A 22,035-nucleotide genomic window follows, 5' to 3' on the forward strand; every position below is an offset into this window, starting at 1 on the left:
GGAGATGTTGACTTCGGTTGACTTCGCCGGTGTGTCCGTAGGGGGGATGTTGACCTTGGTTGATGGCGGCGGCGCGTCCGGTGTCGAAGCATTGGCGTCCACGCCACCAGCGGGGCCTCCTTCAAAAGTGTGCGGCGCGTGCGGAGGTTTGGAAAAAGTCGAGACATTCGATGTGATAGCATCCCCTAGAGGTTGGAGGGAGCGCCTGCCAAGAAAGGAAAAGGGAGGAAGGGAGTCTTGTGTGTACCGCGTGGTTGACGAGGGCATCTGCTGTCTGGTTGCCCTCTCGCAGCTGATGACGAACGCTAGTTATGCGAGTGCGGCACTGCATGATGTCATGCCATACACGGTGTAGTCGCCATTGGGAGCATGTACCTGCATCAAGCATGTCGACTAACACCTGTAAGTCTGATTCTACGGCGATATTATGAAGGTTTCGTTCCTCGCAAAGGAGTAAACCATCGCGTATCACCATTGAGACTCTTGATGTGCCTTTCATGATAAGTATTCCATTTCATTAGGTAGTAATTCTCAAGAATAAGACTAGAAGATAACTACACCTCTTGGCTTGTATCTTAGCACATATTTGCGTTTAGGTCATAGAGTCGGATATTTATTGATAATAATCCAGCAGATTTAGGTTTTTGTTAATGAGTAAATTCCGAGTTTGCCCCCCCGAACGTTGTATAAAGCTCAGTACTAAAATTTGAAATGTTTGTTCGATTTCATCGTCAGATTTCAAAAATCGGTGGATTTCTTCTAAAGCTTTCCGCCAGTCCTCGTTGCGAACTTGCGATGGCGAGGCCGAGCTCTTTGATTCGGCATGTGGAATCGTTCATCGACTCTTCTTCTTCTCCGGAACTTCAGGTCAGTTGTCGTGCTCAAATTTTCATATTTGTTTTCGTCACTGAATCATGTCTCGAGGCAGATTTGGTTGATATGTATTTTTTTCTGCTCTAATCTTTATACTCTTGTTGGTAGAATTTTTTGTTATAAAGTTTTGATTCCTGTTTCCAGAAAGCGAGTGTGAATGCGATTTCTGAACTCGTGAAGAAAGATGTAATAACAGTCGATGGGCTGGTGATTCCTCTTCTCTCAGTTTCTTTCAATGAATTCTAGTTTTCATATGATTACTCTCTCACTATTTTATAACGCACTGCGACGCGTATTTTATTTTTATAGGTGAGAGAACTAGAGCTCTATCTGACGACAACTGACAGCACCATTCGATCTAGAGGTAATTTAATTTATTGTTAGGTATTTTTACATTTTTTTCATTCTTACTGGATTCTTACTGGTAAACCTACTGAGATTAATCATAGGGCACAATTGAAGACTATTTTCTGCGCCATAATTGAATTGTTTAGTGCATGTATATCTTCTTTTAAGTTTTCTATATTTTCTGCGGTGGGAGCAGAAATTTAAGTTTTCAACGACAAATTTGTCCTCCTGTCATACCTTTCGAAAATTTCAAATGATTTGCCCACTCAGAACTCATGCTATGTATTTAACTCAAAGAGATCAAGAAATGAATAATAAACGTCAACTATAGTCGACAAAACCATACATGGGTGGTCTCGGTGTAGACTAAGTCGAGTGGATAAAGACTTGAACCTCCTATAAGTTTATGTGGATCTTATCGGTCTGAACTTCCTTGCTTCGTTTCAAGTGTTTGTGATGTGATCCCCAGGCAACTTTGGGTATTTTGGACATTGCTGTTATGGGATGTATATAACAGGTGTAGCCACGTTGTCCAGCTCCCAAATCCTAGGTGACAAATGGAGGAACACTGAAATAACAAAAAAATTCTTCTGAGAATTGATTCAACTGGGACTGCACCACATAAATACCATATATAAATGGTTATGAGAATAGGCTATGCATAGTAGGCCTCTTATGGGTCTTATAAAGATCTCACAATGGGCCCTATGTAAGAAATGACATACAACCCCATTATGGGACAAAATTTCTTTTTTGAAGAATATAGAAGAGATCACACAAAATCGGTGACCCTCCCATTCTGATATATAAATATGAAACGTTAAGTACATAAATGACCTATATGGCGGCTTCTTGCCCTGGAAATGGGCCTTTAAACCATGCAGAGGTAAAACATGCCACTGCTTGTACAACGGTGCCTGTCGATGCATCACGTCCATTGAAGATGACTTTGTTCCTATGCAGCCATAATGCCTAGAGCATTGCAAAGTGTCAACCATGCCCATCTCGCCCCCTGTGTGAGCCGCCTCGTATAGAGTTCCAAAAGGCCTCCTCTGAGTAGACATCCACCCCCAGGATTGGCTGATGGGTCCACACAGCTTGGGGGACCCTTCTTGATTGCTTGCGCACAACGTACTCAAAGAATAGATGGCCACAATCTTCTTGATCGCTTGCGTACAACGCACTCAAAGAATAGATGGCCACAATCTTCTTGATCGCTTGCGCACAACGTACACTCCTTTGAGACATCTGGGGGAGCCATCTCTTCCTGATGCGCTTCGTAACTAGTCTATGTTGAAGTAGTAGCCAACAGAGAAATCTCACCTTATGATGGAGCTTTTGTCTCCATATGATGCGACATGCATGGAGAATCCTCAGTTCTTTCACTACATGTCTGAGGGAGAGTCACACATGGGCATCTCAAACAGAGAAGATCGTAATTATCCACCCTCACTGTCCTGTGTCCCTCCCAGTGAGCAGAGGTGGATCAGGAGTTGCTGCAGCCTCATATATTCTTCTGTCCTCTGGTCTGACAAGGTGTCGCCGAGGTCTGGGATTCATGCGCCATCCCAGTATTCCCTAACCATGGCCTGAAGAGTCTGTGCAAGGATGGATAAGCGCAGGAATTCTGACTTGAGTGTGTCTATGCGTCTAGCCAAAAGCGGAATGATGTCTCATCCTTCAGCTTGCTTTTGAAGAATTCTCAGACTTGAGGAAACACCTGCCTCATACCCTGCCAGAAAGTAGAGGACCTACAGACCAGAGATGCGTGACTCTCCCAGTCCAAGCTGGATCCATTGATTCCTTTCAGAATCCGTGTAACCATATCTGTATCTGGTTCCATCGGCCAGCTCACCCACTTCTCCAATAAAGATATGTTCAAATCTTGCATTTTCAATACTCCCAGCCCCCCCAAGCCGATTGGTCTGCACACTATGTCCAACAATACGAGAGCCATCACCTGCCCCTCCTCCAATCCTGTGCTTTTTCAATGGAACCTTCGCATCATACTTTCCAGGCACTTGATGATTCCAATTACAGGACTAATAAAAAATATAAAATAGGAACATGCCTCAGCTAGCATCCCCCCTCATGCTGGTAACCTTAACGGAGCAAGGTTACAAAGTAGATCATGATTTACTTATACACCAAATGTTCAGAAGGGGCGAAGCTAATAAAGAACTGAAATATAACCTTCAGGGTCTGCCAGAAAAAAATCTTTGGATGGCACCCTTTTCAAGACTATTGACTCGGGCCGAATCTACTATGTTATATCCGATTCCCATGACTCCCTGCTTGGAAGGTACTCTGTGGTACACAATGTATGTGAGCATGTCTGCTACTTGATGAGTAGTGGGCGTGTATTACAGCTAAACAATTTTCTGTTCTACCTTCTCCCCTTGATTTTGATGTGTTTTGTTAGGTCATGTTGTACGGGGATTTGGGCCTTGTCTAGTAGCATAATAGTTGATCTTGTTTTACTCAGAGGTTTTCTGGAATAAACTGTAGTCACACACCTTTACAGAGTCCTTAAGCAAGTGTTCTGAACTCAGCCTCTTCACTAGATTGGGCAACGATAGGCTTTTTTTACTTCATGAAACCAAGTCCCCACTAGAAATGAACAATATCCAGTGATTGATTCTGCCGTCAGTAAGGGATGGTCCATAATCTGAATCTGTGTAGATCTCCAGAGTCATTCTTCCACCTCTCTTGAACAATAGCATGTTCTCTACTGTACTGGTCAGGTATGACAACATGCTGTGTGCTGCCTAGAAATAAGGTTCCCTGGTACTGAGTAGAAAATAACTTAAGAGTCCTGTGATAATTGCAAAGTCCATGGATGTATGATTGAAATAGATAAGTTCTTGATGAACCACTAGCACCCCTCCTTATTCAAGGGAGACAACTCTTTACTTGAGCCCAACTTAGTATTGGGTTTAAGCGGAGTTGCAAACCACTTTCATCCACGCATCCTTGTTTCTTGCAAATAGAAAGATTATATTTACATTGCCAGATAAAGCTGCCATCTTTTGAGTATGCAACTCTGAAAGGCAAAAAAATCTTCGCTTGTAAATCATTCTTTGAGCATCCATCATCCTCCCCACATTTGCTTCATCATTCCCATAGTCGGTCCACTCCTCTCTTTAAAGAATGAAATCTTCAGGTTCATGGCCTTATCATATGTGAAAACAGCTATTGCAATGAATCAGTCGTGCACTTTTGTTCTTTTGAACCAGGTGTGTAGGAGACATCAATTGGGCCTTGAGATAAGGTACATGCAAAACATTTTTAATCAGTCCAGGTTTTATCTTCACATCACCAATACCAGTTACTGGTAAAATTTCTCTCCCATCAGTAAATATGAACTTCAGTAGACAATAGTTTTCCGTGTCTGGCGTGAGATCTGGCTGTTTAAGTAGAACTGACCAAAGTTTTTAACTTCTCAACTGCTTCCCTCAATATTTTTCAAAAAAAATTTCTTCCCTTAGAATGCTGACTTCATCGTTGCCCCACGTGGGCTCAATCTTTGCCACAATAGGCTCACACGTCTCCCCATCTCCTTGCTCAACTCCTTTAGAATTATCCGTTTGAGCTTGGGTTCTTGGAGGTCAACATGTATATCGCATCAATTTCCTTTTGAATGACCTCTCCATTTGCAGTGATGGCACTTTCCTATGTAGTCTTGGCCGCAATTTTAGAAATGGGATCTGTTTTAGTAAAAATCATCATCTTGACCATCAGTCCTGCTTAATTCTCCTCCTTAGGTCCACTTGGAATCAGCTGTAATCGATTCCATTCCTCCAGCACAGTGTTTATAGCCTGCTCATGGTTAGGCAGCTTTTCTTGATTGAGGATCTGACTCCTCAATGCCTCATACAGCATTTACACCCATCAAAAACTTCAACATTTGAGATAATTCCCACTCATCGGGATTCTGAATTGTCCTGTATTGGTCCAACTCTAGTCAAATGACCTGCAATTCATTTACATGTTCTGTAACAGTATTGACTCCCTGCCATAACTCTCTCTCAATAAGAGTAAGCTTCACTATCTGAACCCACGGAGCAAAGTTTCGACCATCGTACCTGAGTAGTTTGGCAGCAGTGGGTATCTGTTCCAAACCTCCCAACTATCAAAACAATACCATCTATCAAAACAACACCATTCAATCTTGTCTATGGTAGAGGTCCACCAACTTTAATCAGATATGGGACTGAACCGTCACCAAATGACTCTCTTGACTGGTCGTTATCTTAAAGAGACACCATACTCGCCAAAATAAGTTTTACTTATGCAAAACCCTATCAATCGTGAAGAATAATGCAGATATATTGGATATCAAATAGGCAACCGAGTCTATATCAAGATTCTTCCTTACCGAATGAAATCCCTGGCCAAACAGAATTCCGAAAAATTGGCTCTAATCAAGAAGATAGGCCCCGTTGCTTACAAAATTGATTTACCATTTACAGCAACCATTCATCCTGTATTTCACGTATCAAACCCCCGCAAGGCAATTGGAGACAATAATGCATCTTCTTCTAACCCAACGAATCTCACTGAAGATTGGGAATGGCAGGTATATACAAATTCAACCGTGATGGCATGCAGCTCCTAATCAAGTGAAAGAATCTCCCAAACCCTCGCAGACAGGTGGAGGAACACAGAAATGACAAAAGAACCTTCCAAAAAATTATTCAATTGAAGCTGCCCCTTCTATATCCATGTATAATGGGTCATGAGAATGGGCTACACTCTACTGCCCCTTTTTGGGTCTGATGACAGATCTCACATTGGCCCCTAACGAAGAAATAAAAATGACATACAAAACCTTTTTTTTGAAAGAAGGCATACAACCCCATTACGAGACATAAAGGAAACACACAAAATAGGAACACACTGCATCTAACAGTAATTCAGTCTGAATATTGAAGGGGAAGAATTATTCTCTTAGTTTCGTGGATTGAAACAGCATCTTCTTAGTGTCCACAGGACATATGATCATATATGCTCGTATTCAGTCCCCCAGTCAAGTGCTATGTGTTTGAGTTAAGGGGTATCTAGTTATTTTTCTACTTCTGTTGGGCGTTGGTGTAATCTGCCTGTGCACATTTGTCTTTTTAAGGCAAATGCACATTAATGAAAACTGGTGCACTTATCCCTAGGCTGAAGGTCTCCTAGAAGGATAAAGTCATAATCTCTGAGTTGCCTTATCTCTTGCTCAACTGGAAACAGTATAACAATTATGGGCTTTGATTTTAGGACTCATAATGGGACCGCGTCATACTGGGCCATCATATGCAGATGTACGAATTGCATAACAGACAATGTTATGGCATGCTTCTCTTCCAGTTGTTCCACCCACAGAACTGGGAAGAGAAGCATGCCATAACATTGTCCAAGACTGGACAAGCAAAAAGAGAAGTCCACTAATTGAAATGCTGGTAAATTAATACTGGACCTACATCATACTGGGCCATCATATGCGGATGTATGGTTTACATAGAAGACAATGTTATGTTATGCTTAGCTTTCAATTGTTCCACCCGCAGAACTGGGAAAGGAAGCATGATATGACATAGTCCGCCACCTTACATGCAAGAAGAGAAATCCACACATTGAAGTGCAAGTCAGTGACCTTAGTAGATGGAGAACTGCACAGGAAAACTGACATATGGAGGCCTTAAGTAGTGACCTTATTTGACTGCTCTCATCAACTACTACTACCGTAAGATACAGATGAAGTGTAGGGATGAAAGGGGCAGCGTCTCGATAGGCACACGTAGAAAGATATGTCTCAGTTTCTTTGTTGTGATGCTGCGCAGCGTAAGAAACATCATGAAGTTTTTCCTTCACCTGAGGACCAGTCACATGTCTGGAGCATTTGAGCGTTATGGGGCTTGAAGATTCCTCATCTATCTTTGTCTTTCATCCTCCAGTATTACTTCCAAGCTAGCAAGAAATATTTCATTTACCTGGAGGGGGAGCTTGTTAATTTCCTACTTCTGTTGTGCATTCATGTCATTCGCCTATATGTGCATCTGCATATTTAACCCATATTTTTGTGAATGAGGAATTGGTGTCCTAGTTTTCTTTCACTTTTTTTTAGGTTTTCAACTTGTAAATTATAAATAAACGTGATGTGTCGACTTTTTGACATGCTGGAGGAGAGAGAGAGAGGATGGAGCCTGCCGCCCTGGGAGCTCAAGAAAGATTATAGAATTTGCTCACGTTCAATAATGTTCTTTTTGCCTTAAATAGGCAGCCATGGTATTTCACTTTTGTATGAAGCACCCTATTTAAGAATGGAATGATCAAAATACCCTGCATGCAGACATGAATTGACATTTTTGGTGGTCGGTGGTTTTAAGTTGGAAGTTTTCCATACTAATATTCAAAACATATATTTCTTTTTTCAAAATGAATATCATTTAAATGAAAGAGGACATTTAATTCAATTTCCAGTGAAAAGACCGTTACGTTGGTTAATTATCCATATATCCTATATTGACCCTCTTTTAACTTTGACAATAGTTTATGAATGTATAAATCTCTACTGCGCTTGATTTCAGGCATACTTATTCTCGCTGAAATAATGGGGCAGCTTATCTCAAAACCACTTCATCATTCGATTATACATCACTTGACAGGGTTCTTCTCATCAAGACTCGTGAGTCTGAGTTGTCTTTCGAATTGGTTACTGTATGATGCTCCGTTAGCTGCCATAATTTACTTTGTGCTTCATTTTCTAATCGAAATTAAAGATCCGCTGTTTTTGCGTTATCTGCTTCCATGTTTTTGTAGTTAAACAGAAGAAATGGTTTTCTCTTTCTGGGTCATTGGTATATCTCACTGTTCTGCTTGCAGGCAGACTGGCAAGCGTTACACGGTGCACTTGTTGGATGTGTAACCCTTTTAAGGAGGACAAAAGATGTTGGTGCTGTCATCGGAAGCGATTCAAAGATACTTGCACAGTCATTTTTACAACACATTCAAGTGCAATCCCTATCGCTTGCTGATCGCAAGGTATGTTTTATCTTATCAGAATAACTGATTTGTTAAAATATAGGCTTATTTAAACATGTGCTCCTTCAAATGTTGTTTTGATTCCAGTTGTGCTTTGAACTCTGCCGCTATCTTCTGGATTTGTACCCTAATGATGTTGCCACGCTGGTGTGTATTCTGATCTCTTAATCATTTTGTCAATTGTTTTTCAGAGAAAAAAAAATTATTTCATGAAGGGAACTTTTTGCATCTTTTATGATGCTTGCGCGCATTTTCCTTGCTGAAACTAGATCTCCTTTAGGGTGAAGACCTTGTTCATGGCATCTGTGCAGCGATCGAGCAGGAAAAAGACCCTGAATGCTTAAATGATGGGTTTCGCATCATCAAATCTCTGGTAAACTTATATCCAGAGTCTTCTGATCTGGTCAGAGGCTGTGCCAGAGAAATATTTGAGGTCTTCTCTGCCTATTTCCCTGTCTACTTCACAAACGTAAGTTAGCGTCCCCTTAAGTAACGTCTTTCCATTACGCTGATTCTTTGTTGCATGAAAAAAATATATTCTTAAGTCCGGTAATTTGAGGCGTTCAATCTAATTTTTTTTCATTATTAATTACGTTTCTGGTTACACGATCAATGAAAAGTAGTTACTCTCTTCCGGATTTATATGCTGGTCAACTTCTAGGTTGTACCCATTTTTTGTGCACATAGAATCTGCTGCAGTAAGGGCCACCAATCACCACTTTTAGGTCGTCCTCTGCAGTTCCCGTGAATTAGGGTTAAACAATGGAAAAAATATCTTGGCCCTGCGTGGGTGAATCCCATTTATACGAGTGATAAAGGACCTATGGGGCTCATTAGTTGCTTTAGGAGAGGTTATGCCTGGAGGAATTAAAGAATGGGCATAGGATACGAAAGGTGGAAGGGGCATAACAGTGAGCAAACCACAGGCTAACAGTATCCCGTGTACAGTTTAGTATCAGTCACGTTTTTTTTTCTTCGCTCTTCTTGTCTTTTGACCAATTATTGTTCATTTTTTTCTTTTCTCATCCTAAAGGACGAGGATGCCAGCATTACGAGGGAAGAGCTGTCCGAGGCCTTAATGGTATGAGACACCCAGCAGATATTCTTAATCATCTCATAATAATCTAAGATTACCAGACTTTGACACTCTTGATATTTGACTTTATCTTCGGGTTGATAAGTATTTTTTTGTTCTTTTGCATTGCTAACTCTTACATTTTTTATCTTGATGTGTACTTTCTTTGTTTTTCTGCAAAATATTCTGAAGATCTTTTTAAGTTAAATTTCTTCAGCGCCTCTACTTATCTATTGTTCACTTGTGTTTTTCTAGTTGATATCGCAGCTGGATTTTACTTTGAATGGATGACCAGAATTCGTCAACCATTAATTTAGTTTGTCTTATAATTTTTCGTCCCTTTACTCTTGTTTTTCATGCTCAAAATTTTCGCCAGTCTTTGCCCTTTTATCGGCATTTATTTTCTTGCAGAATACATTTTGCGCTTCTCCATTTTTTGAAGAGTTTGCAATCCCATTACTGCTTGACAAGCTAGGCTCATCTCTTCCTTTGGCAAAGGTATGTTTTTTACAATTTATAGTGTTTTATGATATTTCATTTTATCTTCAATTTTTTCCCTAATAATCTTATGTACAATTCACAGCTTGATTCGCTGAAGTACCTTGGAAGTTGCATAAAATTCTACGGTGCAAACCAAATGTCAAAGCATGCAAAAACCTTATGGCTGTCCTTGAAAGATGTTATTTTGAATTTTCCATGGGTTCTTTTTCCTTTTTTGCCATGGAAATCATTTAAAGTCAAAGATTCTCTTTCCCGTCAGATCGCGGAAGAATCTCTCACCTGCTTACGTATTGCCATCTGTGAGTTCAGTAACTCTGGTGACGAATCATTTGCACGTCAAATCATTTGCGATCAAGATATTGAGGCTGAGGAAGAAAATGAAGAGAAAATAATTGCAGTGGGAAATATTTTATCTGAGTTGGTTAAAGTTCCTGGTCCATGCTCTGAGATTGTCATAAAAAAATATTTTCCTCATCTGTTGAACTCGCTGGAGATCTCTTTCACTGATTCTCTTTCATCTTCGGCAGTGAAATATTATGTCAAGTTGAACTTTAGAGCTCTCTATTTGTCCGTGGTGCTTATTTCTTCGTGCAGAGAATTGGTTGCTACTGTTGAGGAAGGATGGCCTTTGCTTCAACGTTTTTCAGTGTCGTTAGTTCATCCTTTTTGCTCGTTACTTAAGTCTTCTCTACTGGGAGAGGACATTGCAAGTACTCGCTTTGGGCAGGCTCTCCTTTTAGGTGAATCATATTTCTCTCCTTTCTTCATCTTGACTTTCTCTTGATGGTGGCTCTATTGTCTTGATAGCTAAGATTGAATTAATCGTTTTGGAAAAGAACTTAATTTCTATTCCGAGAGATAAATTTGAAAACATAAGAGAGAGGGAGAGAGGGGGGAAGAGAGAGAGAGGGAGAGGGAGGGGAAAAGGGAGATAGAGAGGAGGAGAGAGGGGGGGAAAAAGATGGGAGGAGAGGGAGGGGAAGAGGAAGGGTGAGTGATGGGAAGAGAGAGGGAGAAAAAGATGGAAAGGGAGAGAGGGAGAATAAGGAGAGACAGGGTTTGGGCGAAGAGTAGTTAAAGCTTAGAAAAATGGAGAAGATAATCAATATTATGCGTTGAACTTCTAAACAGTTTCTCTGCTACTCTTTTCCATGTTGCTGCCGCACATTGTAGATTTGGAGATCCTAATATATGATGACCTCCTTTTGTTTTTTACTGTGGGGAATCTTGTCACAGTGAAGAGCTTGGAGTATTTTGCAACTTTTCCCACCAATATTCTTCAGTTATCTGCTGAATGCTTTGAGGAAATCTTGACAAGTCTCATGTCAATAATAGTTGGGAACTATGAAATCTCACTTTGGAAAGCCGCATTAGAAGCACTCTCTCATATTGGAGCGTTCATATCAAAAAACAAAGACAGCGACAGAGAGAGGAGCTACAGGACCATTGTTATTGAAAAGATTCTCTCATTCCTTCGGATGGATGATGACTCTTTGATACCCCTTGAGTCAAAGCTTGAGGCTTGTTATTCCGTGGGCAGCACGTCGGAGGATTTCATGCTTAGAGTGATTCAAGAGCTTGAGGAAGCCATCTTTCACCGACTTAACGATATACATGTAGGTTTACCAGGCGGAATATTTTACCATTTTTCTATGATAAATACATGTGATTAAAACTTGGTCATTCATCTTATGACAACAGGTTACGGGAGAAATGAAAAATGAAAAGACCTTACTTCAACTACATAATTTCTTTTCAAGACAGGTTCTTCCATGGTATGATGATATATGACATTTTTATCTTCGACACTATATAAAACCCTTTTTGTTTTAAATTTAGGTGTAAAAAAACTGGCCATTTTGACATAGTCGGACTGCATTTCATTGAACGTGTTTGGGATCAGCTTAAAGTTATATCGGAAGAGGTAATTTAGTCACTTCGGGAATATGATAATCAAATGTTATTGGCTCCATCAATTTTCTTTTCTATGTTCACAGGTCTAACGCTATGCCGTTTTTCTCTCAGAAAATTTTTGATGCTCTAGTGATGACCACGAAGAATGTAGTGTCTGGCTGTGGAGTTGAAAATCAAGTTTTGATCGTTAAGAAAGCCTTTAACATCCTCTCATCCATGAAATTATTTTCCCCCGAGCAGCTAACAGTTTCTTCCATTAGAGATGTTTTAACCCTTATACCCTTGTCTCAGCAGCAAATGCAATTTGTATCATTATTTGCATCAGTTCTCATGGCACTTCTTCCACAGACACCCATTCCAGAGACTCGCGTGATATTGAGTTTTCTAATGGTACACCTTCTAAGAGGGTGTAGGCCAGCTGCCCAAGCGCTTGGATCTCTCCTAAACAAGTGGTCCAGTGAATCAACGGCCATGATTCTAGAGGAGGCCCTTGATTTTATAATGGATCTTGTTCTGCTCAATTTAAGTGCTGATTTTGATGGCTCAGATCTTGATGAAACTCAGATCTTGTTGAATGCTTTGATTGGGTTGGCTTGGATTGGTAAGGGCCTGGTCATGCGTGGGCATGAGAGAGCAGAGAAGGTGACAAGTGTTCTTCTGAAATGCTTGTCTTCGGAAAAAGAGAATGATAGAATTCAGGAAGGATCTCATAACATGCTTGTGTCAAGAACCGCGGCAGATGGATTCCACATTCTTTTCTGCGATTCCGACGAATGTTTGAATAGAATGTTCCATGCCACCATTCGACCGCTTTTCCAGCAACGCCTTTTTTCAGCTCTGATGCCTGCTTTGCAGTGTTGCATTAAGGATTGCAGATCACAAGTTTTGAGGTATTACAGCAATAACCCGTTCTTTTGTATTTACTAATGAGAGTCAGTTTATCGTGAAAGAATTCATCCTGCTTTTTATCAGTTAGTTTTCACCTAACTCTTCCACTAGGATTCTAGATTCTTTCTAATTTTGGTCCGCAAACAATTTTTCAAAGTAAGACCTTCAGAACCTGAGAGGCAATGACGGTGATGATCGTCAGGACTGTGATGATGATCATCAGCCTCTTGATCATAATGATGGTGATGATAACAGTTGTGTTAGACGTTTGAAATTTTGTCCATAATAACCATCGTTATGAAGATGATGGGCATGATGATACAGATGGCTTTAATGGGTATTCAAATTATATATTGCAAAAAATTTGCGGAGGCTGGTGGTTATAGAAACTGAAAATAGTGGTCATTTTTTGTTGATGGGCATGATGATGAAAATGTAAAGATGGATGATTCGTCAACTAGTTCTTTAAATGATGATGGTCATATGGGCCACTCCTTTTCTGATACGAACCTGGATCTAGGCTCGTATCAGAAGGAGATTGGGGGACGAGGAGGGTAGAATTTCCCGGGGTAGAGAGGTGAAACGGGAATGATAAGAGGGGTCGAAAGAGGGGGTAGAGGGGTTGACCAGGGACAAGCCGGCTGAAGATCCGGTGAGACGATTGCAAGGATAGGGGATCGTAGAGGGAGAGAAGGAGACCAGACCCAGATGAGGAGAGGCGAGACAAGAACTTCTTTCTATCTTCTTGGCTGCCCTCCTAAAGGGAGGACATCCCTATTTAAAGGGAAATACATAACAGCAAATGTCTAAAATGCCCATGTGGGCTAAATGACGAAATTACCCCTAGATAGGATTAGGATCCTATCAAGGATCCTATTATTTTCCAACTTAATCTATTTATTGCTTTTTTTCCTAGGCGGCCTAGCTTTTCATGGATAAAAATATTAGTGCTTCTCTAACATTTCATTACTCAAAAGGTTTCGGATTATTCCAGGACAGTTCTCTACGAGGCTTTTGGTCACATCATCTCCAACACCCCACAGGCAGCCATCATCAATGAATCCACGAAGGTATTTCTTTTTAATATCATCTCATTTTATGTAGCGTTGGCGGACAATGATGAAGTCATCATTGTCACCTTCATCTGTTTTCGGTATGGTACAAGTGGCAAAATGATGACCTGATGACGATTTGATAATGATTTTGACATTTGGTGATACAATAATGATTCACAATTGTCATCGTCATCAGATGAGTCAGATGTTTGACGACAACGATGATGAATCACAATCATATTCGTTGTTTTCGAGTCGTGACCAATTTCTCGGACTCAAATTTGCCAACGCCATCATCTTCTTCATCCATTTTTGTACGGGACATATTGTGAGATGATGACGAATTCTTCATCCGATGATTCGAACGTATGATGACAATTCATGGTTGTGATCCTTTTGGCTACAAGAGAAACAACAAGATGATGACGAGGCAGTGACGAATTCATCATCAGATGATGTAGATGTATGATGACGACAATGATGGTTCCCCATCATCATCTTCCTCTCATCCTTGGCATCCTGGACACGAAACCCTATTTTTCACATACGTTAATAATAACCATTTTCTGCAGGTGGTCTCATTCTTGCTTGATGCTTTATCTGTTCTGGCCTTTGAAAGCAGAAATAAGGATCTGGTCTATTCCATGTTGCTGGTGGTGTCTGGCATCATCACCGCAGACAATGGTAAACAATTTTCTGCTCATTCGCATCTTTGTATAATAATCTTAATACTTACTAATACTATTTGATGTTGACTAATTTATCAACATACTTCGTTTTTCAACCAAATGCGTAGGAAGGAAAGTAGTGGAGGAGAACACCCATGCGGTCATTTATTGTCTCATTGGCCTAACCTCTTTTCGGCATATGATGGTGAGCTACCCACTTCTGGTTTATTTCATGTTTATAGTTTTTTTATATTGATTAAATGAAAGATATCAGGATTAACGTTAGTATAGAGACTGGCAATTGAAGAAACTACAATAATATGTTAAGATTCCGGACTTATGCTTGCAAAGACCTTGATAAAAAACCAGGGAGAAACTATCCGGACTAAAATTTCCAGAAATAGAAAGTTTATATTTCATGTTTATAGTTTTTTTTACATATGTAAAATATCTTAAGAATAGGAGACATTAAATAGAGAACAACCAGAGGAGAGAGTAGGACAAACGGGAAGAAAACTCAATAAAGCTATAGGGCCCCCCACCCCTTGTAAAGGGGGAGAACCTTGAGAAAGGACAACTACAATAATACCACTGCTTATTACAAATTAATAAATTAAATTGTTTTTCAGCTTGTTCGGGAGACAGCTGTCCAGTGCCTGATGGCCATCTCCGATCTGCCTTATGCCAGGATCTACCCATTCACATCTCAGGTGTATCTTATGATCCGACGGTTGAATTTTTTTCTCTCCGGTGAACTGTGATAGTTTTCTAAATCAATTGTGGCCATATTCCAGGTGCTGCGAGCCATGTCATGTTCTATAGATGATGGCAAAAGACCGGTTCGTTTAGAAGCGGTCAAGTGTCGTCAAGCTTGGTTAAACTTTGAGCCATATTCCCCAATCTTTTCTTGGCCTCTCAAATAATTTTGACTCGTATTCCTTCTTAATGATGTGTATGTAGGGCATCCATGGGATCAAGGGGGATACTACACTGAAGAAATAGAGGTCAGTCTGTTTCTTAGTTTTTATGGTGGCATTTACTTTAGAGATTTTGACGTGTCTTGTCTAGAATCTCTGTACATTGAAACGAGAATTTTCCTTTTCTTTTTTTTCTTAATTGTGTTTTTAAGATAAAATCGTGAGAAAAAGTGGCATGAAATGGTTAAATTAACAAAAAAATCAAGATTACTATGATAAAAAGTATGTTCTTGATTTTCCCGTGGGTTGATGCATGAAAATACATATTCATAACACTCGAAACTTAACTGGTTGGTTTGATTTTCTTTGGGGACCAAACAATGGGTTTTAGAAGATGCAAGATGGACAAGCAAGTGAAAGAGAAAGGGACTACATATTTCCTTCTGTTGAGAATTTAGCCATTTCAGTTGGCATTCTCATACCATAAAGGAAAATGAGAAATATCTTAGAATTATGATTTGATATAATACTAAGTTTTCCCCCAAAATTAGGCTTATTTGAGATCATAATGACCACTTATCACTGCTTTACGTTGGACCCACCCCCAATCATCCTTCCGGTCTGCAAGGGGGCTATGCCCTGGACTGTGCACAGACACCATTATATTTTCATTTGTTCTTATTTTGTGAAACCTACCTTATCTATGCAATCAGACTCCCATTTTTTTCAGTGTGAGACAAAACCCGATCTAAGCATATCTATGCAATATCCAATACCCTTTCAAAAGGGTATGCATATTGCCAATATTGGATCTCCAACATATGATATCCAGTATTATCATCTCATTTTGTTCACATGAAGGCGACATGAGGACGGGGATACAGTGTAGATCACATTCATGGTATCCGAACTGAATTGATATCCAATATTGGCATCAAGATCCGTCCATACTTAAATACAAGTATGGACCCTAGTCCTAGATTGATGAGCCCTAGTCCTAGATGTTAGGGTGAGAAAAATTGAATTTTTTTTTTTAGTTCATTTACTTTTGATTACATGGAAACTTCGAAATCTCCATCAGTTTTCCCATTTTACTTTTATCAACATAGAGGGGCAGTGTCATCAGTTACCTGAAATAACCTAAAGAGTTGTCAATATAAATAAAAATTTTTGAGTCCTAATTTGGATCCATTCCAGCTCTGTGTATGCCTGTCTGTGTGTCAGTGCAACCAAAGTTATGGCACCTAAAAGATTATAACTTTAGATATGGTTTATTTGGAATAAATTCTGGTTGTTTGAAGACCCACTGTAATAGTGATAAAGATATAGTCATAGTCAGCCAAGTCTATGAGTGATATCAGAATCTGACTCATCAATCCAAACTGCCTTACCTTTTTTATTTTGGCTACAGACCAAGTCATTGGAGTAGTCGTGTAATAGTTTGAAATGTTGGAGTGGTTTGTTTATTTTTATATGGAATTTGCCCAAACTGAAAATCCCATTGCGATTATTTTGGAAAGTAAGATTTTCATTTTTTCCAGAAGGTTGGTAGCATGAAGATCTTAGTGAATGGTATACCTCTGAGTTATATCTAGGAGAATTTTTGTCTTTCTATCATTCTTTAGAGACTTCAAAGTCAGTTTACTTTCTAGGGATAATAAGGTCATTCCCTTTAGGTTAACTTTAAATTGATTTAGCTCCTCCTTGGGAAGAGCAGACAATAAGTTATTAAAGTTATGTTAGTTTCTCTTAGCTCCTTCCCCTGATAATCTCCATGGAGCTCTCCCTCTTCTTCTGTGTTCCTGGCTACAATCTTAGCACCAGTCTATCTCCTCAAACACTAACTTACCTGTTAATAACTCTGGGGTTCTTATCATCAGATCCGAACTATTGACAGAGTCAATCAATTCATGACCTGATCATGATGGGATCCATTGGTATGATTGCGATCTGATTAAATCCATTTGATCAGCTAGATCAAGATATGATTGAAAGTCTGATTGATTGTTGACCGCTAAAACCCTCATGAAGCCATAGTTAGGGCTCGCAGTCTTTGATGACCATGATGAATCATGCAGTATGTTGATGTGAGGGTTTTCGATTTCACTGATATCGTCATTGTTGTCCTAGAACTCTATCTTCACTCTATTCGTTTCTCTTTCTATCTCTACTCATTTCTGTCAAAGTTCTCTCCCCTTCACTGTCCCTTGAGTCTATTCTCTCTGTATCTATATCTTTATTTTTCTCTCTATCTCTCTCCCACTCCCTCTCTCTCTCTCCCTCCCTCTCTTCCTCTCTCCCTCTTTCCCGCTTTCTCTCCCCCTCTCTTCCCCCCCTCTCTCTCCCTCTCCCTCCCTCCCTCCCTCACACACTCCCTCTCATTCTCTCTCCTCTCTACCTCTCTCTCTCTCTTCCTCCCTCCCCTCACACACTCCCTCTCCTCTCTCCTCTCTACTTCTCTCTCTCCCACTCTCTACCTCTCTCTCTCTCTCTTCCTCCCTCCCTCCCTCACCCCCTCCCTCTCCTCTCTCCTCTCTCCCTCTCTCTCCCACTCTCTCTCCTCTCTCCCTCTCTCTCTCTCTCCCCCTCTCCGTCTCCCGCTCTCTCTCCTCTCTACCTATCTCTCCCTCTCTCTTTCTCGCTCTCTCCCTCTCCCTCTCCTCTCCACCTCTCTCTCTCCTGCTCCCTCTTCCTCTCTCTCTCTGTCTCTCTCTCTCCGTCTCCTTCTCTCTCTCCCCCCCTCCCTCCCTCTCTCTCTCTCTCTCTCTCCCCCTCTCTCCCCTCCCCCTCTCCCTCCCTCTCTATAGGAAAGAATTTCACCAAATTGATCTGTATCAATCTCTGTATGACTTTATACCTAAATAGAAACAAGCTTGATTCAAGTCACTGTTGTGTTTATGGTCCTTAAACTTTAGAACCAAAGGCATATTTTTGATGGACTGTTGTGTTGTGAGGATAACCTATGAGTTTTGATTATGGGATTAAAAGAAGTTTAATTTAGATGCAAAAAGGTGTCCACAAAGGTGGTTGTGTAGGCAATATTGGATTGTATGTCCACCTTATATCGAGTAGAAAGCTTAAGGAAGATGGTGCAATGGTAGTGTAATATTGAAGGAAAAACATTAGTCGTAATTAAAATGATATTTTACGGTTTCATAGTTGACCATACTTGTAATCATCTCAGGTGGGATGCTTATATGACTAAACATACACTATAACTAATTACACAGGTTCTATGACAAAGTTGATGAACCCCTTGTATTGTCTAGATCAACAAATATACCTCAGCACCTCACTAGTTGACAACTCAACTGTCAATTGAGTAAAGTAGAACAAAGATTAATTAAGTCATACTTTGGAAATCTTTAATTTATTAGGTTTGACCATATAGAGTTGATGGGCTTATGGAGATGCTAACAAGACTCTATGGTAGCCCTTCAGGGTCTCATGCATATGGTTCATTGTATGTTGGAGGATAATGTAAATTACAAGAGTGTTATGTGAAAGAGACATTAATTGGAAAATGACATAATGATGTAATTGAGAAACACCTATGCATGTTTCTAGTTGGCACCCCTCCCTCCTCTCCTAGGATGCCCTCCTCCCTCCCCCAGGCAAATGGAAAGGTGATAGGCCCAAAATGTTGCCTCCGTCAAAAGGCAAGAATATGCTTCTAGATCTATGGTGTCAGTTGAGTGAAAGATGAAGAAAATAAAAATAAACTATATTTTTTGTTCTTTTCATTAATAATTTTATTGATTTATTTGAAAAAAAATTATCAGTAAGTTTAATCTAGTAAATTTGATTATGCTTAGTTTTGTTATTGTAATAAAAAGTATATTCTTATAACGTTTAAAGTCTAATCAAGATTTTGGGGTCATTTGGGTCATAAATGGGTTCTTTAGGCCAGTGCAGCTTGTCATTTCTTAGCCAGTAGTAGGACTTTGTCTCATGAGCTAAGGAACTGGCTACAATAGGCATAATTACTTGGGTTGGCACATCGCATGCAGAGAGTAGAACACATGAATGTAGAAAGTCATAAAAAATCAGAGAAATCTGATTCGTATCTGATTGTTAGATTAATTTGTATGTCTATTAATGTACTCCCCCACTCTTCATTTTTCAGTAATAGGTTTTAAAATACTCTACTGTCTGAAACCTCTACACCATCCCAAAGAAATAATTTCGATTTTTAAGGCTAAGATTTGTTTGCTTCTTTTCATCATGTTTTTGTGAATTAGTCATCTTCAAAGTGTTCACATCAAAACCCAATCAAACTAACTTCAGCTTGACTCTAAACTCCAACTTGATTAACATACATACTGACCTCTGAGATATAACCATTTGTTTAGCCTTTCAATTTTTACTTTTTTCAATTCAATGACCATTATTTCAATCAATAAGTGCACTGGTAACATGGATTCATACCTGCATCTTCCTACCAATTTTCATCACTTTATTCATGTCAGTGAATTAAAAAATGGATGCAATAATTTATTCCATAAAAATTACACTATTCTTATAAAATACACTATGATCACACATTCCCATGAACTGATAACATTGCGCCTGAAAATGATGCCTGAATTGAAGGCTTTAAACTTGGATTTCATATCTAGTACAGTATAGGATCAGTCAATTATGAATCCATTAAGTTAGCCTGTCAAAGAAAATTTTCCCATTTCTCCATCATCTCACTTTTTGGTATTTGAAATACCTTCATTCCCATATTTGAAATATTATTTTATTTGATTTCGTCTGTATGACATTTAAGAAACCACATTAAAATGATTGGATTGTAAATTTCATTATTGATCTGTGAGTTTTAAAAACACTATTATATGGTTTAACTGTGCTACAACTATTTACATACAGAATTACACAATCACTCCCAAACCACGATCATTTATCCCTCTTGATAATTTCAAATAACACACTAATTTTATGAATAATAACACAATAGTTTACCTTTATCTTCATTAAAATAGCCATGAAATGTATGATACTTTAAGCTCAAAATATTTCATTATATTTATATAATGGTAATATGAATTTTCCAAATTTATCATATTTTTTAGAGTTTTATAACGTAAAATTCATAACAAGATTAACTTTATAAATTACAATCAATAAGAATTTTCAATAACTTGTGAAGTTTAAAATGCATTTCATTTCTATTTAATCCATTCCACCAGCTCTTGCAATTTGATTTATTTTTATTGCAATCTTTTTTTAATTGTGAGTAATGATTGGTGCTGACTGATCATTGGCTGTGGCCAATTATTGGTGGCCAAGAAACAAATTTATTATGATTTTTGTGATGGAAAACGGCAAGTGGCAGTGACAATGAAGAGGAAGCCAGAGAGGTGATGGTGATCACGATGGTAGGGAAAGCAGCAACATCGGTAACAATGATCATGATGATAGAGAATATGTTGGTAATAATGATGATGATGAGAACATATGATGATGCCAATGCCAAAGGATGTTGATCAGGAACAACATGGAAAGGGATTGTCGATGGGGTGGATGGCCAACAGAGTAACCATGGGATTGGTGGCGGTGAATGGTGGATGGCGGCAACAATGGTGGTTGGAGATTATGAAAGGCGGTGCCCCTTCTTGGAAATATGATTGCCAACAAGGAGAGCTTCCCTCTCAACAATGGGCGTGGTAACTATGGGGTGGCAGCGACTGGGTCGAGAATACTGCTGGGAAATAATGGAGGCAGTGATGGATATGGAAGTAAAGCCAATCACACCACTATGTTTTTTTAATTTATACAATAAGTATCTATTCCTATTCCTAATCATACAATAAGTATGGTTGATCTTGTCGCTATTAGTATGGAGGCACTAAAGACAGATAGTGGGTGCTCTTTAGAGAAAATTTCAACGAATTGATTGGTATGAACCCCTAAGTTATATTATACGTAAACTTCTATAAGGTTGATTCATGTCATGGTTGTATAAATGACATGTTGACTTAAGACACCAAGGATATCTCATGGATAAAGGACTGATAAACCCAAAATGTGTCATGTATTTATACTTATTTTCAAGTCATTTTGGGATAATTTCATGTGTATTTTCTCCAATCCTATGAAATATTACATTTCATGCACTAAATAGCGCAAACGATATAATATTGCATTTTAATATCATTTTTTGTACATGTTTAACATACTCAAGAATTTCTTTGCAAAAATATGTTTAAGACATTGTACTTTTTAATGCTCTATCTAGTATTTCAGTTTATATTTTTGGCAGAGGAGAAGTCGAAGCAAAAGAAAGAATTAGTGAAGGGAGAAAGAAACAAGGATGATAAAAAAAGTAAATAAAAAATAAAAAGGATAATGGGCCGGCTAGGTAGCCAACCATGCGCACCAGCACCCAAGTCAGCCACACAACAGGTGAGCCCACAAGGCACTCAAGCCCACCCGCGGTCGGCAAGGGGCAGCACGCTCGGTAGGCAAGCCCAAGCCGGTCACACATGCCCAAGGGGAGGCCCACTCAGGCCCACAAAGGAGAATCAAGCCCGCAGTACAAAGGAGGTATGTCATTTGAATTCATTATACATATTCCGTCAACACTTATATGGTGCATATTGTTTTATAAATTTTCGACATGGGATAACAAGTCCCTTGTCTTTTTAATCACGGTGGGCCGGGCATTGAGTAACATATTGATCGCGACCCAACGAGCCGCGATCTTAAAGAAAACATAGTAAAAAAGAGAGAGACTAGGCTTCGAGCCAGCCCGGCCGGAAGCC

General features: G+C 39.5%; 1 protein-coding gene across 4 annotated transcripts; it reads left to right on the forward strand.

Moving 5' to 3' along the window:
* The first annotated feature begins 735 nt into the window (after positions 1-735).
* On the forward strand, positions 736-21,005 carry MET18 (ARM repeat superfamily protein). Of its 4 annotated transcripts, none has more exons than XM_078572045.1 (21): positions 736-867; positions 1,018-1,080; positions 1,183-1,237; positions 7,794-7,891; positions 8,089-8,247; positions 8,335-8,394; positions 8,528-8,716; positions 9,281-9,328; positions 9,734-9,820; positions 9,906-10,563; positions 11,060-11,439; positions 11,525-11,598; positions 11,663-11,747; positions 11,849-12,627; positions 13,620-13,695; positions 14,253-14,364; positions 14,477-14,553; positions 14,978-15,058; positions 15,143-15,222; positions 15,309-15,352; positions 20,607-21,005. In XM_078572045.1, the coding sequence occupies exons 1-20, from the start codon at positions 796-798 to the stop codon at positions 15,340-15,342; spliced, it is 3,267 nt and encodes a 1,088-aa protein (XP_078428171.1). In that variant the 5' UTR covers positions 736-795; the 3' UTR covers positions 15,343-15,352; positions 20,607-21,005. The 4 variants fall into 4 exon arrangements, 3 of the variants coding, with proteins under 3 accessions (XP_078428171.1, XP_078428170.1, XP_078428169.1); XM_078572044.1 differs by lacking the exon at positions 20,607-21,005 and adding an exon at positions 15,657-18,827; XM_078572043.1 differs by lacking the exon at positions 20,607-21,005 and having other exon boundaries at positions 15,309-15,464.
* Positions 21,006-22,035: the final 1,030 nt, after the last annotated feature.

This window comes from Wolffia australiana, chromosome 3 (assembly GCF_029677425.1).
Source record: "Wolffia australiana isolate 7733 chromosome 3, ASM2967742v1".
NCBI lineage: Eukaryota > Viridiplantae > Streptophyta > Magnoliopsida > Alismatales > Araceae > Wolffia > Wolffia australiana.